This window comes from Salvia hispanica, chromosome 6 (genome assembly GCF_023119035.1).
Source record: "Salvia hispanica cultivar TCC Black 2014 chromosome 6, UniMelb_Shisp_WGS_1.0, whole genome shotgun sequence".
NCBI lineage: Eukaryota > Viridiplantae > Streptophyta > Magnoliopsida > Lamiales > Lamiaceae > Salvia > Salvia hispanica.
In genome coordinates this window covers 33,869,329-33,884,620 of record NC_062970.1, presented here as the reverse complement: position 1 = coordinate 33,884,620, position 15,292 = coordinate 33,869,329, and the positions used below count along the sequence as shown (strand labels likewise).

At 38.5% G+C, this 15,292-nt stretch overlaps 2 protein-coding genes across 12 annotated transcripts; one reads left to right on the top strand and one right to left on the bottom strand.

Moving 5' to 3' along the window:
* Positions 1–52: 52 nt before the first annotated feature.
* On the bottom strand, positions 53–9,934 carry LOC125192126 (protein BONZAI 1-like). 10 transcript variants are annotated; one of them, XM_048089588.1, is made up of 20 exons: positions 9,793–9,933; positions 9,508–9,670; positions 8,444–8,491; positions 7,743–7,891; positions 7,610–7,658; positions 7,358–7,414; positions 6,776–6,949; positions 6,549–6,683; positions 6,212–6,273; positions 6,031–6,133; positions 5,839–5,953; positions 5,219–5,295; positions 5,006–5,143; positions 4,765–4,929; positions 4,440–4,553; positions 4,233–4,329; positions 4,061–4,135; positions 1,910–1,995; positions 1,666–1,776; positions 53–523 (listed from the first exon to the last, which is right to left on the bottom strand). In XM_048089588.1, the coding sequence occupies exons 2-20, from the start codon at positions 9,649–9,651 to the stop codon at positions 269–271; spliced, it is 2,154 nt and encodes a 717-aa protein (XP_047945545.1). In that variant the 5' UTR covers positions 9,652–9,670; positions 9,793–9,933; the 3' UTR covers positions 53–268. The 10 variants fall into 10 exon arrangements, 8 of the variants coding, with proteins under 8 accessions (XP_047945545.1, XP_047945547.1, XP_047945546.1 ...); XM_048089594.1 differs by lacking the exon at positions 1,910–1,995 and adding an exon at positions 2,595–2,664 and having other exon boundaries at positions 386–523; positions 1,666–1,721; positions 9,793–9,934; XR_007171307.1 differs by lacking the exon at positions 1,910–1,995 and adding an exon at positions 2,595–2,664 and having other exon boundaries at positions 486–523; positions 9,793–9,934.
* Positions 9,935–10,541: 607 nt separating this feature from the next.
* Positions 10,542–13,407, top strand: LOC125197053 (putative nuclease HARBI1). Of its 2 annotated transcripts, XR_007171992.1 has the most exons (8): positions 10,542–10,824; positions 10,930–11,015; positions 11,553–11,728; positions 11,858–11,952; positions 12,035–12,259; positions 12,354–12,825; positions 12,969–13,248; positions 13,336–13,407. XR_007171992.1 is itself a non-coding variant. In XM_048095750.1 (7 exons), the coding sequence occupies exons 4-6, from the start codon at positions 11,937–11,939 to the stop codon at positions 12,803–12,805; spliced, it is 693 nt and encodes a 230-aa protein (XP_047951707.1). In that variant the 5' UTR covers positions 10,542–10,824; positions 10,930–11,015; positions 11,553–11,728; positions 11,858–11,936; the 3' UTR covers positions 12,806–12,825; positions 12,969–13,407. The 2 variants fall into 2 exon arrangements, 1 of the variants encoding a protein (XP_047951707.1); XM_048095750.1 differs by having other exon boundaries at positions 12,969–13,407.
* Positions 13,408–15,292: the final 1,885 nt, after the last annotated feature.

Sequence of the window (15,292 nt, the reverse complement as noted above, 5' to 3'; positions counted from 1 at the left end):
ATTCACTTGAATATGAACAATAAAATAGTAAGTATCATATAGTACTACCAAATTACCAAACAAAAAATGCAGCTTAGAAAAGATCATTTTGAATCAAGTGTTTTATTTCAGCCTAACTCCATGCCAACGTACATTTGATTTTGTGTTGGTGTACTGCCACCGGCAACGCCTGCTCACGTTCCATTGGTAATGGCAAACCTAACTAAGCCTTTGAAAAATGGGGGCAATGCCTTGAAATTTAAACAAGTGCAAAAATTGTTTTGAGGATTCATCGCATTCCAGCCCTTTTGTCAACGCATTCTGTTTCTGGCTCCTCATCCTCTTTGTCGGCTTTTGCATTCTTTGAAAGTGCAAGTGCTTGTTCTTGCGCTTGTGCATCTGCTTCAGCTTTCTCGAGTAGAGCCTGTCTTTGCATGGTTGCCACCATCTCTCTCATTGTCTTTTCCTCTCCTTCAAGCTGAGCCTTCATAATCATCTCTGCTTCTTTGTCAAGCGGCTTGAAGTAATCCTCTATAGCTGCTTCCTGCAAAATTTTCACCTTATATATAACCAACTTGACTAGATAACCAAATATAGGCCACAAGAGATACCCGACTATCCACCATGCCTCTAAATGAACAGTCAAAATATTACAGTTGAATAGAGGAAAAAGACGGAGCTCCACATTATTTCTGTTTTTCAAGTGTGAACTAAAGGTGCAAAAACACTTTTCTACAGTATACAGCAGTGAAAGAATGCAAGATGTTAGTTTATCCAAAAAAAAAGACACCACACTGAAATTCGCCCATTACACAGACCAGGAAGCTGTCTAGACAGCACATATAGGAAAACAGAGAATTAAGAGTCTAGCTACCTATTAACCAATTAGCTAAAGAAATGAAAAGAGTATTTAATCTCTTCCGTGACAGGATGAAGATGAAAATCTATCAAGATTCTAATGTTTTGTTATGGTGCCTAGTAGGAAGGTGGGTGGGTTGATGATCAATTAATTGGATTTTCTTTTGGTAGTATAGAATCTATAGATGACAACTCAAGATGCATTGTACATGAAATGGTACTCTGCTAATTCTGAATAAACCTCTTAGTCTTCTATAAGAGTCACAGACAGCTTCATGGAAGCATCTGCCAACCATGAATCCCGTTGACAGTAACAAGAGCCAGTAATTGAGAAAAAGGAGAAAACATGAATGGACAAAGAACGAATTCTAAATATTTATTCTGGCCTGCAGGTGTATCACTCACAATCAGAGAACGATGTAGGATAAGGGTTTAAGCTGTAAAAACCATGCTATGCCTGAAATTGAATGCAGCCCTCTCTAGCAACAATAAAGCAAAGCAGCACAATACAGACAAAAATTTGTCTTTTCCCTTTTTTCCAGCATAAGTTACCTATTACAGATTTCAATCTTATCGTGATATGACGATTATGCAAAATGAAATATAACTATGCTAATACTCCATAAAATTAGTCTCACAAATTAGTACGATTCCCTGAATCCCAAATTCAAGTCCTGTTTGGATCAATATAAAATCAACATCCATGGATGAGTAATATTGGTCTAGAGGCTAGAGGAAAATGTTATCCTAAAATTTTTCTATCAACATTATTGCTAGCCTTTAGCTGTAAGATTCATGCAACAAAATTGAAGAGTTGAGGCAACTTACCGTGTCCTCTAACTTCTTATTCAAAGCCTGCATTTCCTGAACCATCTTCCGCACCTCTGACAAAATAATTTGTTCAGGAACCTTATTAAGAGCAGCTTTCCTTACTTCTGCCTGTCAAATAACATGAATAACAAACTAAAAAAGGAGACAAACTGAAGGAATACATTAATTGGTAGATACATATAAAATACATAGGCACGTAAAGTTATCAAGTTAATAACACATGAAATCTAGCTGTTCCTACCTTTTCATTTGTATCTAGATGTGCATATACATTACTCAAGAGCAAGGAATCCATGATAAATGTCACCCAACTATATGAGAACCACCCTTGCAGTAAACAATTCGTTAACAGGAGTATATCACAAGCAAAGCCATTGGCAAGACAAATCATATAGTATGAATAATTTCTGATCCCAACTCAACTGGTTGTGGCATTATGCTTTCATCCACATGCTTAGACAACCAAATCAAACTTAAAAAGGTCTGATTTTTTGCTACAGTTGTATCATCCAAATACTTAGACAACCAAATCAAAGAGTAGCTCCTACAACCAGCTCAAACAAAGCAATTTACGACCAATTACATGAGTTGATACCCTACTCTTCAGTCACTCAGATATAGAAATTCTTCATTTTCATATAACCAAGCACCCACTTTGCTTTGCTCAGAGTTCAATTTCTTTCCGAATCAAAATAGCACAAAATGATACAGTAGTATCAAACTTACAATAGCCGCATTTAACTCACCCCAAATGAGAAGGATCTTACTAGAACGCCTTCACCAACTCAATTCTCGCATTTTTATTTGAATTCCAATAGTGACAAGGTGAAATACTACTACAAGCCCATTTGATTTCATCAAATAATGTAGAAATTTAGCAACAGCTGACTGTAAGAAGATCAATTCAAATGAGAGCAAATCGAAACCTGCTGGAGACGTTTCTGAAGGTGCAATCTGTAAGATCTGATTCTGCGCTCTTCGTACCCGGAAAGAACCCTAGCGTAGAACATTGTTTTCTTGAAGAATTCCCTTAATTTATCCATTTATTCCAAATAAACTTGGTTTATTTCTTAGTTTTTGACGTATCAAATATCAGAATTACACAGCTTGAAATGAGATTTTGGGCAGTGGAGATGGCGATTTCGAACTAACAAGTTTTTCAGCTCAAGGGTTTTGTCGTTGGTGTACCCTGAATCATTTTTCTTTTCTGTTCTCTCTCAATTTTGTACTCCTATGAAATGATTTGAAGGAGAATCATGTGCGACGGCATGAGATTTCAGTCAGAATATATATAAAATCATTTAATTAATAAATACTCCATGGTTTACTGTTAATATTTTATAGTAATATAAATTTTGACGCAAAATTCATTCCACAAGGAGTAAAAACTTGTTGAGGTAATGTCAATAGAAAATGGAGTTCATACACAAACATATCAAAATAAAAAGTAATTGACATTACAATAATGGATAAAATACTCCATTTGATTGCGAAATGAGTATTGAAAAAGGATACATGTCAAAGAATCATGAGAAGCAGGCGACATATTTTTTCTTAATGACAAACACTAGATTTAACTATAATTAATATTAGTAACTAATCAGAAATTTATCATATAGTCATACTTGTGGTAGATGTATTGAATATAACAACATTTTCCATTTGTAGTATCAATTTTATTTTTATCATATAGAGTATGGAGAGTACTACTCAACTTTTTTATCTTGAGACTGCAAATGCAGTCTTACTAAACTGGATTACAAAATTAGAGTAAAGATACTATACTTCTACTTTGAATAGGTTCATCAATTACGGCATAGCATCTAAAGTATTGAGGGACTTTATACTACACACAGAATTACAAAATCAATCCAAGAAATTAAGAAAATGTAGACCAAACATCAAATTGTAGTCAGAATTTGCATACACAGACAAAAAGAATTCTCAAGCGTGTACAGTCCTCTCTTACAAGCAATCATCAATCCCGGCATCTAGCGATGCAATAAGTGTGATTTCTACTCCAATCGTAGGCAAAACCACGATGATGGTTAAAAAGAAATGGTGTCCTTCACGAAAGCGAGTTGAATATTTCAGATTTCAAGAAACTAGATACAAATGGATGCAAAAAGTTTAGATTGTATCAAAATCCATGTCCACGTGAGAACCGTTCTAAGAAAAAAAAATTGAAACTTCATGCTACATAATGAACAAGAATGGTTTCTATTTCCAGATTTATGAACCCTGACAAAGTTGGGTATGTTTCCGTGGTGAGATAAAAAAACCTAACCAGGAACTTGGTGCAGGTCATTCTGGAAGCAAACTATGCACAATATAACCAGGGAGTAACTTTGTATTTACAGTTGTAGATTGGATTATGCAGTTGGGCCAATACCTCGACCTCGCACATAAGTCAAAAACTGTGTTGGTAATTCAGCGAGAAGTGATCGAACAACAGAGTCTTCTCCACCTGCATTTCAATAATACCCCAACCAGTTCAAGATAATTGAAGATGCATGCTCATACAAGAAAATTGTATTCTGGAACACTATGAATTTGTTCCTTACTTTGTACATCACGGAAAGGAACAAACTGGACAATGTCACGTGATGCAACCCGTCCAGATGAACTTTCGAGCCTCTCCCCTTTGTCTGCATCCAATATCTGATGAACGGCAGATTATTGATTGAGAAGTGTGGGAAATAGATGGTAGATATTTGCTAACATTGGTTAAGGCAACCAAGTGCAAACCATATAAAAAGAAAGGCATATACCTCCATTTCTTTGAAGTCAGCTCCCCCAACCCCGACAATAAGTATTGACAATGGCAAATCAGAAGCCATAACAAAGGCATCCTTTGTTTCCTGGAGGTCAGTTATAACCCCGTCCTAAAAAATTTAGTATAGCAAATGAATTAGTTAATATGTGAGGATATAATCAGATTTAATTATTAAATCAGGAAGAAAATAACATGCACGATTCTAAAAATGCAAACTTCACTCAGGTTCTCCATGCTATATATAGCATATGATCAGGTTTACTAGAAGTCAGACTATAAAGCAGACAACAAAATCATAAGTTTGAAACTTTTTGACGTACTGTTATAATCAACAAAACAAAATACTTTCTCTCATTTCTCGCAACCGATCCACTTGCTATCTGTGCAGCCTGCGTAACTACATGTCCAAATAATGTTGGTCCTGCTAATGAGACATTAAAAAGAGCACCTGTATATGCCATCATAATTCCATGGATTCCTTCAACCTGGAAGGAAATAGAAATGATTTTCAATGAAAATGAGTTGAGAACTTGACAGTATGTTAACAAGTCCCAGGTTCACCTCACAATAGGTACTGCTGCCATTTAAGTTAAAGCAATGGGATACGGGACCATCAATTGGCCGGGCTCCAAACCCCCAAGCAGGAAATTTTTTATCATAATCGTAGAACTGCACAACTCCCCCAACTTCTAAAATTGCCTAAACAAAGAGAGAGCATATCAGTTGTATTCCTCAAAACCAGGAACTGAAATCGTACAATGGAATACATCTCACTCTCTGATATGCGTTTGGCCGCCCTGACGGATCAATATAGTGCAATGAATCAGGTAGGCGCGGATTACCATTTGAAGCTGATAAAAGATATTGAGAATTAGTAACAAACCTCTTCAAATTATAGGATAAAAGAAATTCTAGCACTGCACGTATGGACTTCCATACAATTCACGCAAACTTAGGGCAGCTAAGTGTGCAGACAAGAAAAGGAGAACTCTTCACACGTTAACACTGAGTCGCCTACTTGTTCACTTATGACACCAGAGTCTCTTCTATTATACTTCTTGTCACATGCTCTAAGAAATCTTTCAGCAGCAGGAACCACATGACCTAAAACTTAGTAAGGAGGCCATTTTGTGTTTACTGTATAAAGATCCTAGGACACAACAAAAAGTTGCATGCACACAGCACCAAGGGAAACTACACAAACATAAGAGTAGCATATTTGATATTCTAATGAATTGACCTCAGTCAAAGAAAATATACTCATTCCAAGAAAATAAACTCATTCCAAATGATTCAAATCAGTTCAGAAAAGTCAACGATATATATAGACTCGACCAAACAGAAGACTTTCACTCCAAAGAAAAGCATATTAAGCAGACTAAAAAAAGGTATACCAGTGAAATCAACAGCAACCATAAAATTCAGCTCATAGCCTCCAGCCAAGTAATCGAGGAATGTGTGCTGGATGGTCTCTGAATACTTATCCACAATCAACTGACTCTTTAAGACCTACAGGAAAGAAATATTCAACATTCAGATAGGTATACATATGCTAAAAAACTCATCTCAAACAGTCTGTTTCTTACCTTGCGTTGGTGATTTTGCCCAACTGACATTGGGATAAACAAATTTTCTACAGAGCCAGCAGAGTGCAGCCTTTCCAACTCTGCCAGTGACTTCTGAACTTTTCTGAAAAATTATGGATGGGAATCAGCGTAAGCAAGAAAACAGTTACAGAGATGGTCAAATAAAGACAAATGCTTATACCCCAATAAATCATGCTTTCCATTGCTGTTGAAATTAAAACACTCAATAAGTAGTGGGCTGTCCTGCAATAGTTAAACCTCGTGAGGGAAAAATCTCCATGTACTTACTGAAAAAGAATAGAGAACAGCTATACGGAGAACTAAAGATATTACAATCCAATATGACTAATTCATGTTAAGTTTTATAACAATGAAAGACACAAAGCTTAACATCTGAAAGCAAATCTAGAATCTAAACCAGTCATTTCTGCAAGTCAATATGCTATATATTTAGTACAAGGAAAAGCTTCAGACCACTCAAAGTGACATAGAGAAGTTTCTAGAACCATCGTTTGTACCTTGCTTCCTACTTGCTGAATACTCAGGAAAATTGGGTTCCATTTTGGTTCATGATCATTTTTCCGGACTTCAGTTTTACAAATTGGAACTAATATTCCATGCTCTGTAGCTTTTGATATTACAAGAAACGGATCCTGGAAAAAGAAAAATGACAAAGATTTGACTGAGCTTTTCTGACTTTATACAGATCTGATTTTGAGATGAATTGGTGAACTCTCTCTCTTACACTTTTTGAGAACAAATCCTTGGATTCCAAGTCTGAACATCGCAATACCAACTCTACTGTAGTTTTTGACGTGACACTTTCTTCAGCATAAACTGTAAGCTGGCCACATTTCCGAGTAGAAACTTCTTCACGTGCTAGATCTATGGTTACGGTTCTGTACAGTTTCGTGGCGATCTACAAAAATGAAATGAGGGAAAGTAAGGTAAAAAATAGTGACCCAAAAAAAACTCTGAAAAATGTTATATATCCATTGCAAAAAGTTACAAGATCAGACAACTAATACATACTAAGATGTTACAGAAACAGAATCAAGCATTGCCCATTTTCCAGCCTCAAAGTTAAAGGACTGCACGAGATGCGCAAGTACCACTCAGGCTTCAGTCATGGGGAAGATATTATCAATCCACCAGAAATAAAGTTTAAATAAATCTCTCCTAGAGCAATCAAAAAAAAGATGGGAAGAGGAGTTTTTAAGGTTCAAGTGTAAGTGTAACTGTAACAAAGTTGTAGTACTAATATTTTATTTTGTCTACACATGTACATAGATTAAATTAAGAAAACAGAGATGAAGAATAAGCATACCTTAGATAGCGTGCAAATAGCCTCACCAAGAAGCTGCTGCTCCTCCAGCTTAAGTGTCTAAAGCAAGAAAAGAAAAGAAAAAACTCTAATAAAATCAATCAGGTATAACTTGTTCATGTGAAATAGGCAATGAATATAACATAATGAGGGACGTAAATGTATGATGTGATATTAATAAGAGTAGTACTTAATAAAATAGTGTTGATCATTCAGTGAAGTTACTACTCTTTGTAATGAAGGTATTCAACCTACCTTCATATCCATGCCATGAAATTGAGTGTCGACATCATAGACACGGAACCTGCAGCAGAGGAAGCTCTTGAGATACATAAGACCAAATTATTTATTTTTGGGGTACAAAAATTGCATGCACAATAAAACTCACACCAAATTCTGCACCATTTCGAATTGGTAGGTAACAGAAAATTTCTTAATCCATTTGGGGCTCAATGAATTCAAAACTACTTCTGTCCGACCAAGCTCTCGTAGCGAACCATCATTTCCTTTGATATACAGAACCGCCATAGGATCACTCTAAATTATATGACGGCAGTCAGTGGAGGGTGTCAGGGTGAATCCATTAAATTTATCCAAACAGCAAACCCACCACCAACTATAAGTAACCAAATTTTAAAAATAACAGGTGCAGTGAAAAAGAGGTACAACATTATCCAACGAAACTGGACACAAACAAAAAAAGAAGTCAGGAAAAGGTTTGTGAACTTTTTTGGAACAAGAAGTGATAGAATTTCCCACATACATGTCCACAAACTATAAATCAATTTTGCAGATATGCATTTTTGCGTGAATGTAATAGAAACATAAACATGTAATATATCATTGCAGTAACCAATCTCACTAGAAGGTCTGACATTGACTGAAAATGCTCATCAACATGTTTAATAGGACAAATGAGTTACTAGAGTCCAAAACTAGGCAAGTCCAAATCGACACATTTAAGCTTATATAGGTATACAAACAAGCATAGACTGCAGAAACGATCAGAAAAAGAAAACAATATGATTTTCTAAATTAAGAAATTTATAGAGCTAATAGTTCTTTTTTCTGATAAAAGTAAAAACAAACCTTGGAGAGCACATCCCGATCACGTAAGTCTGTTGCAGAAAGAGAGAGCTGAAAAATATTTGAGCTTGATCACAAGATTGATGGATCATCAATGAAACATATTAAGGCAATACAAGTCTGTTACAACATATGGAGCATCATCAGCGAAAAACAGGAAATAAACAAAATCTCTGATATGAAAAGGAAAGAAAACATGAAGCTGGTCCAGATCCTAGATTAACTAAGGAGAGGCAGTAAATTGTCTCTAGTTAATTTGTTATGGTCCAACTTTGCACCAATAGCTTGAGATTAGGTGGTTAACCACACACTATCCTACTCTAGCACATGGCTATGAGCGACCTTGAGGACTGTGTTCTTAAGAAAGTAACATCCAGAGTAGTGGGTCAATAGTACTCAGAGCTCACGATGCTTATTCATGCCGATTTTGATTCAAAGGCTTAGGAAATGAGGATCGGATCCACATATAAATACTACCCTGTCTTCCAAATATTTCAACGTATGTATTTGTCAGCTGTGAACCTAATAAAACATACCAGTAGATCACGTACTGTTCCCACGGAAACTCAACCCCAAACGAATACCTCCATTAAGGACCAGCCTCACCAAGTTCCTGCACAAGTACCTTGTAGTTTGTAGCATCACTTATGTCAGGCACTTCTGCAGAAACATGGCCTATGATACTTGAGCATTACCCACTCTCCAGTGCCTCCAAGGCCAATAGGGATCAAGGTATGCATTTGTTACCAACAGCACCTAAAATCCACCCCATCCTGGAACATAACTCAGCGCCAAATCCATATAGTAATACTCGTTCATTTTGGCTACTACGAGAACCTAATCACATTCAATTACTCAATCTCACCAACAATGTTTCCAAATCCGCGAATTCCAAACTAAAAGACTGCGTACAAAAACAATTCAGCAAACATTTCCAGTTGCAGCTATCCAATTTCAATTACCTATGCGCCATCAAAGGATTCAACCCAAACAACCACGCACATACACAAAAAGACAAAAATGGCATTGAATAGGCATATCCAGTGATGCAAACAATTGGCACGGACCTCGATCTCAGAGGAGAGACCATTGTAGCCGCGAGACTTGAAGAAGGCATCAACTGCTTCGTTGGAAGCGTTAGCTGCTAAGCTAGAATTGGTGCCTCCTACCGCCGACTGCCCGCCGGCGACGTCGGAGCAGCAATTTCCCATCGCTGGCGTCGCCTAATTACTGGGAGAGACGGGGAAACATATTTTGGTGAGCAGTTGGAATATAAAAATATAGGCGCAGATGAGATGAGCAACCAAAGAGAGAGAAGAGAGTCAGTGGAAGTAGCTGTGAAGGGGACCCACCTGTCTTTGTGTTTCTGCGCGTGGAGTCGTGGACTGATGAGAAGAAACGAAAGAAAACAAACTAGATAAACATATGTTCTTTTACTTTACCAGAAATCGCTTGGTTAGTCTTAAGGCATCAACTTTTCTCATCTTTTCAAATTTCACCCTGTTGGGTTAGCTCATGTCAACAAACTCAATTTACCAGAAAACACTTGCTGAAATCTCAATTCCCTTGAAAAGTTGTGGAAATTACTTGAATAATCATTCTTTCGTTACCACCAACTAAGAACAATCTACCATAACCTTCTTTTCGTTTCAGTGTGTAGCTATGTATTTCTCTAGGTTACATTTATTTGCAAAATTTTGGGGGTTTCCTACCCTGTCGACGAATCAATGTTGTCTATATTTATTATGGATTTTTGGTTGCCATGAATTCCCATTAAACCGTTGCACAACCATGGTTGTCGTGCTTGAACACCATCTGGTACGATACATCATTGAAGAAGCGTAAGTAGCATCCTTCATATATATGGCGCAAAAGAGAAAAGAGATGGAGACGATAACCAAGTGAATTACAATTTGATAAGGACCCGTTCGGTTTGCCCGATATGCGCATAAATGCATTTATTTCAAGCCTTAAATGTCCATTCAGTGTATCTGATAAGTTGATGCCCGGCCGAGTATATTCACAGGCCCACACTGTTCCTTTCTTAAATGTTCAAATTCAAATATTGGCTAGGCGGTGGTATTTGTTGCGGCCTCGAAAACAACACCCTGAAATGAGCTGCTAATTTCCAGAATTATCCATCTCACTTTCACTCTCTCTCCCTCTCTCCACCACATTTTCCTCAATTCCAACTGCAAGATCGCCCGAAAATTAAAATCGCCCAACCCTAGCTACCATTGTCAGCCATGCTCCGGTTTCTCTAACCACTCTTCTAAAGGGGACAACCCGTGCAAGAGATAGAGCATGGCGTCGGAGGAGCCACCCAACCAGATCTGTATTCGAAGACCGAACAACAACTCCCAGCTTCGGGTGAAGGATTTTAGGTGTGGTTTGTATTTTGTAGTGAGCCAAAGTTACGATTTTTGGTCGATGTTTATGCAGCGCAGCAAATTCGGTCATGTTTAATGGGTCGGTCCTTTGTGTCGCAGTGAAAGAGAATCAGCTGCTTAAACTACTCAACTTTGACGACATCTGTGCCTCGTAAAGCCAACGCAATTCACCAATATTAACCAGGGTAATTAGCTCAAACTCAAACATTTACTATGTTTTTCCCATAATTCGTGCGTATTGTGGAAATCTTGTTTCAATTACCCCCGAGTACTAAGCTTAACCTCTCTCACCTAATATGTGTTGTTTTGAATTCTTGTGGATATGGTGTCCGATGCTTGTTTATCGATTTGGTTTTTTAATTTGTTCATGCTATGTTGTACACTACCAATGGGTGTCAATTTTGGATTATCCATCAACATTTTGAGGTTTTATCTTGTTTATGTAACAACTGCTTAACAGTTCAACAACATATGAGCTACTTGGTTTTTTTCTATGAAAATGTGTACACCTGATTTAGTATAACCTACGTATGCACTTACTTTGTGGAGCATACACTCTATTTTTGTGGATTGGTTAAAGACATCAGGAGAATGAGAACACCATCGGTCAATTATAACCGCATACACATGATGCTTGAAGTCATCATGCATACATATCGGCTTGAGACTACACTACTCGTACATCGTTTCCTAAAGGCCCACACTAAACGAAAGAGACGTAGGATTGTTGAACAAGCTAAGCAATACAACGTCTTGAATAAGGTTCCCGAGCAGCTACAACGGTTGGACAGACTTATAAATGTCACGGACATAGATTGCATTGATAACCTTCGCATGGATCGCAACACTTTTGGGAAGCTGTGCCGCATACTTAAGGACCGTGGGGGTTTACACATAGGTAAGTGTCTAGGAATTGAAGAACAAGTTGCGATGTTTCTTTGGGTTCTGGCGCACCACAAAAAAAATCGGATTGTTTGCTTTAATTTCGTTAGGTCTGGATCAACGGTATCTTATTACGTGAACAAAGTTTTAGGTGCTGTTCTCAGTCTTCACGATGTATTATTTGAAAAGCCTACCCCAGTCCCGGACGATTGCATTGACCATAGATGGAAATGGTTCAAGGTTTGTAGTTTTTTTTGCCTTTGTTTGGTAGCTGACTGTATACCTCAGTTGGCTGTGTGTGATTTGTTTTTTTCAATTGCAGGGTTGTTTGGTGCCTTGGATGGTACTCATGTCAATGTGTTGGTTAGTAACAGCGATAAACCCCGATATCGCACACGAAAAGGGTCCATTGCGACAAATACTTTAGCTGTATGTGATAGAAATATGCAGTTCGTCTACATACTGCCTGGTTGGGAAGGGTCTGCAGGGGATTCAAGAGTGCTAAGGGATGCCTTATCTAGGATGAATGGGTTCAGAGTCCCTCAGGGTAGGAAGAGCCTCAAAATTTTATTTTTGGGACCAATTGCGCCACTTCCTACCACACTGAATGTTCTAACTGGGCTTGCTACTCATGTGCGCAGGTTGTTACTATCTTTGCGACAGCGCATACGCTAATTGCAACAGCTTCTTGACGCCGTACAAAGGGGTGTGGTACCACCTCAAAGAATGGGGTGTTGGCGAGGCAGCTCCACAGGACCATAAAGAACTGTTTAACATGCGTCATAGCAAGGCTCGAAACATTATTGAGCGAGCCTTCGCTGTCCTGAAAATGCGCTGGGGGGTTTTGCGCAGTGCGTCCTTTTACCCAATTCAAACACAAATCAGATTGATCATGGCTTGTTTCCTTCTTCATAATTTCATACGCCGTGAGATGACGGTGGATCCAGTAGAAGCCACTGTCGATGCTGATAGTCCACCAGTCGTTCAAGGAGAAAATTATGTCGCTCACAACTACGTTGACTGTGTCGAAACATCACCCGAATGGACTGCTCTACGTGACGCCATAGCCATGGAGATGTGGAATACTAGATAGAATCATCCTGGATTAAATATGTTCGTTTTGTTATGAAATACTTCGAACTACGTTCTACTTATTAAAATAGCTTTTGTTGTGTTCATGTTTACATCATTTTTTACCATGTTCTAATTTGTTTTAGCTATTAACTGCAATAATGGATGTGTTGGCTTATTCTCAGCAAATGTCGCAACGGCTTGCCAAGGCTGATTGCATTCCCGAATGTGGGTGTGGCTGGGGAAAGATGGCAATGCGTTGTGCAGGGAAAAACGCAATCAACGCAGGCCGTTATTATATGAAATGCCCCGCTAATCTCAACCATTTGGGATCCTTTCAATGGTGTGATGAGTACATCCGAGGGATTAGCGGAAGCTCTTATATTGATGAACGTGTCAACAATCCACGTTTGGGTCAGGAACGTGCACCAACGATTCGCCATGAATTGGAGCATCCATCAGGAGGTCGCCACTATTGCGCCGGAAAAGCTGCTTATGATATGAAGACCCAACTGTTAATTGTTTGTGTCTGTATTTTGATGGTTCTTGTAGGAATCTTAATTGGCAAGCTTATGTGAACTAATACTTCATTATGTAACATATGTCATGGTGGTTCGTTAAGTATGTAAATAGTAGGTAATTATGCTCTACGACTTACAAATTGCAACATATTTTGCTAGGTGAACCTTTGGATAACCTTCGCACTATGTTAAATTTTTTTGCTGTTTATGTATCATTTCGTATATAGTTTGGCCCTAAAATGATGAGGTACATTTTTTAATCGGTAGTGAATCAAAAAGGAGTACAATGCAGTTAAGTTGAGTTCATTGACTGTTTTTTTTGGCTCGATGGATGAGTAATGAGGGGTAGATAACTGTCAGTCATCCCTATCATGCTAAAAAGACTATGAGGTGGAGTTATTGTTTTTTTTTGGCTCGATGCATAAGTAATGGGGGTAGATAGATGTCATTTATCTCAATCAATGTTGAACAATCTATTTAATAGACCTTACTCACTTCGATTAAACTACAACAACTTACATGCTTCAATAACTCACCTAATACCATGATCATCCCTCCCCAAAAATCATACCTATACTACGGTAACTGGTCGCCGGAAGTGGATGAGGCTGTGTTGAACACGATCATCAATCTAAAAAGAGCTACGCGATGGACGCTCCCTGACTTCCCCAACTGGTTCTTGTTGACGGCACAACAAGAAGTGCGAGACAAGATCGGCATCCAGTTCACTGAGGCGGAGATCAAGCAGCGCCTTGATTTCATGAAGCTTAGACATGAAACTTTCAATGCGACTCTCGGTGAAGGAGCGTCGTGGGACGTTGGTGCAGCATATGTGCGGGCGAATGACGGCCTCTGGGTAACCATTCTGCAGGTATGGTCTGTAGCATTTTTTTGTTGTGTGGATCAACAAACTGACCAGTTACATTTATTCATAAAATCCCATTCGCAGGGGCCTATTACCATCGCGATGACCCGCATTTCTCGAAGTTAGCATGCCTGTATGGGTTGGATGATGTGAAGAAGGAAAAGGAGGTAACAGTTGTGCTGCAATCCGACCGGACTGAGAAGTTATCTGATGACGAGCCAAGTTGCTACGAGGTTAATGAGAACGACACAGAGGTGAACTCGCCAGCTGTATTCCCACCACCAACAGTTCGGCGGAAGCTTTTTCAGGATGAATTCCAAACACCTACTGATCGGGAGTCTACAAATGACGCTGGCATATATTTCATTGACCTCGACGCGGATGGGAAACTGCACACTAGGATCATGGGGAAGGGAAGGGAGTTGCCGATCAGGCCTGGGCGAAACAAAGACCCAGGTGGCCCGTCAAATTTGTCATCCAACGCGAGCTCGTGTGCATCCAATTCACCAAAGCAGCAGTGGTCGTACATCTACAAAAAACCAAAAGTGTAGAAAGTGTTGTATGGATCGGTTCGTGGGTGCCTAATTACCAGCTATGCTAACATATATTAGATTATGACCAACTTTTTTGAAGGCCCTACCTTTTGTGAACCGTAGATCACTGATGGATCGTGTAGAATTGTAAGCTTAGTATGATTATGGTATGATGTTGGTGTGTGATTTTGTTGATATGGCCAATTTCCAGAGGAAAAGAATGCTATCTTTTGGCCATACTGACATGTATGCTTATTTCTCATCAATTATGATGAACCTATGAACTACTATTGTTGAATCATCCTCTGTATGCATTAGTTTTTGTATGCAATGAACACAACGGTGGAACTTAATATGGATTCCATTAGTAGATCAAAAGTAGACACAGCTACAACACATATGTGTGTCTATTGCACAAAAAAAGGAGTTCGTTGATGGCTACACATATATGTGAATGTAGCCTCAAAATTACATCCAAAATGCAAGCTACGTTCATACGCCATCAACATCCTACAGTTTTGCAACAAATATAATAGCATATGCATCATAAATAGCCGCCTAAAGTAAGCACATAACGGCTGGCAAAAATC

Coding starts and splice junctions, on each gene's coding strand:
- LOC125192126 (XM_048089588.1), bottom strand. CDS start 9,651: ATGGGAAATTGCTGCTCCGACGTCGCCGGCGGGCAGTCGGCGGTAGGA. Junction 7,892..8,443: donor ATCGGGATGTGCTCTCCAAG/GTTTGTTTTTAC, acceptor CATATAATTTAG/AGTGATCCTATGGCGGTTCT. Junction 7,659..7,742: donor GAAATGGTGCAGAATTTGGT/GTGAGTTTTATT, acceptor CCTCTGCTGCAG/GTTCCGTGTCTATGATGTCG.
- LOC125197053 (XM_048095750.1), top strand. Junction 12,260..12,353: donor TGGGTTCAGAGTCCCTCAGG/GTAGGAAGAGCC, acceptor TCATGTGCGCAG/GTTGTTACTATCTTTGCGAC.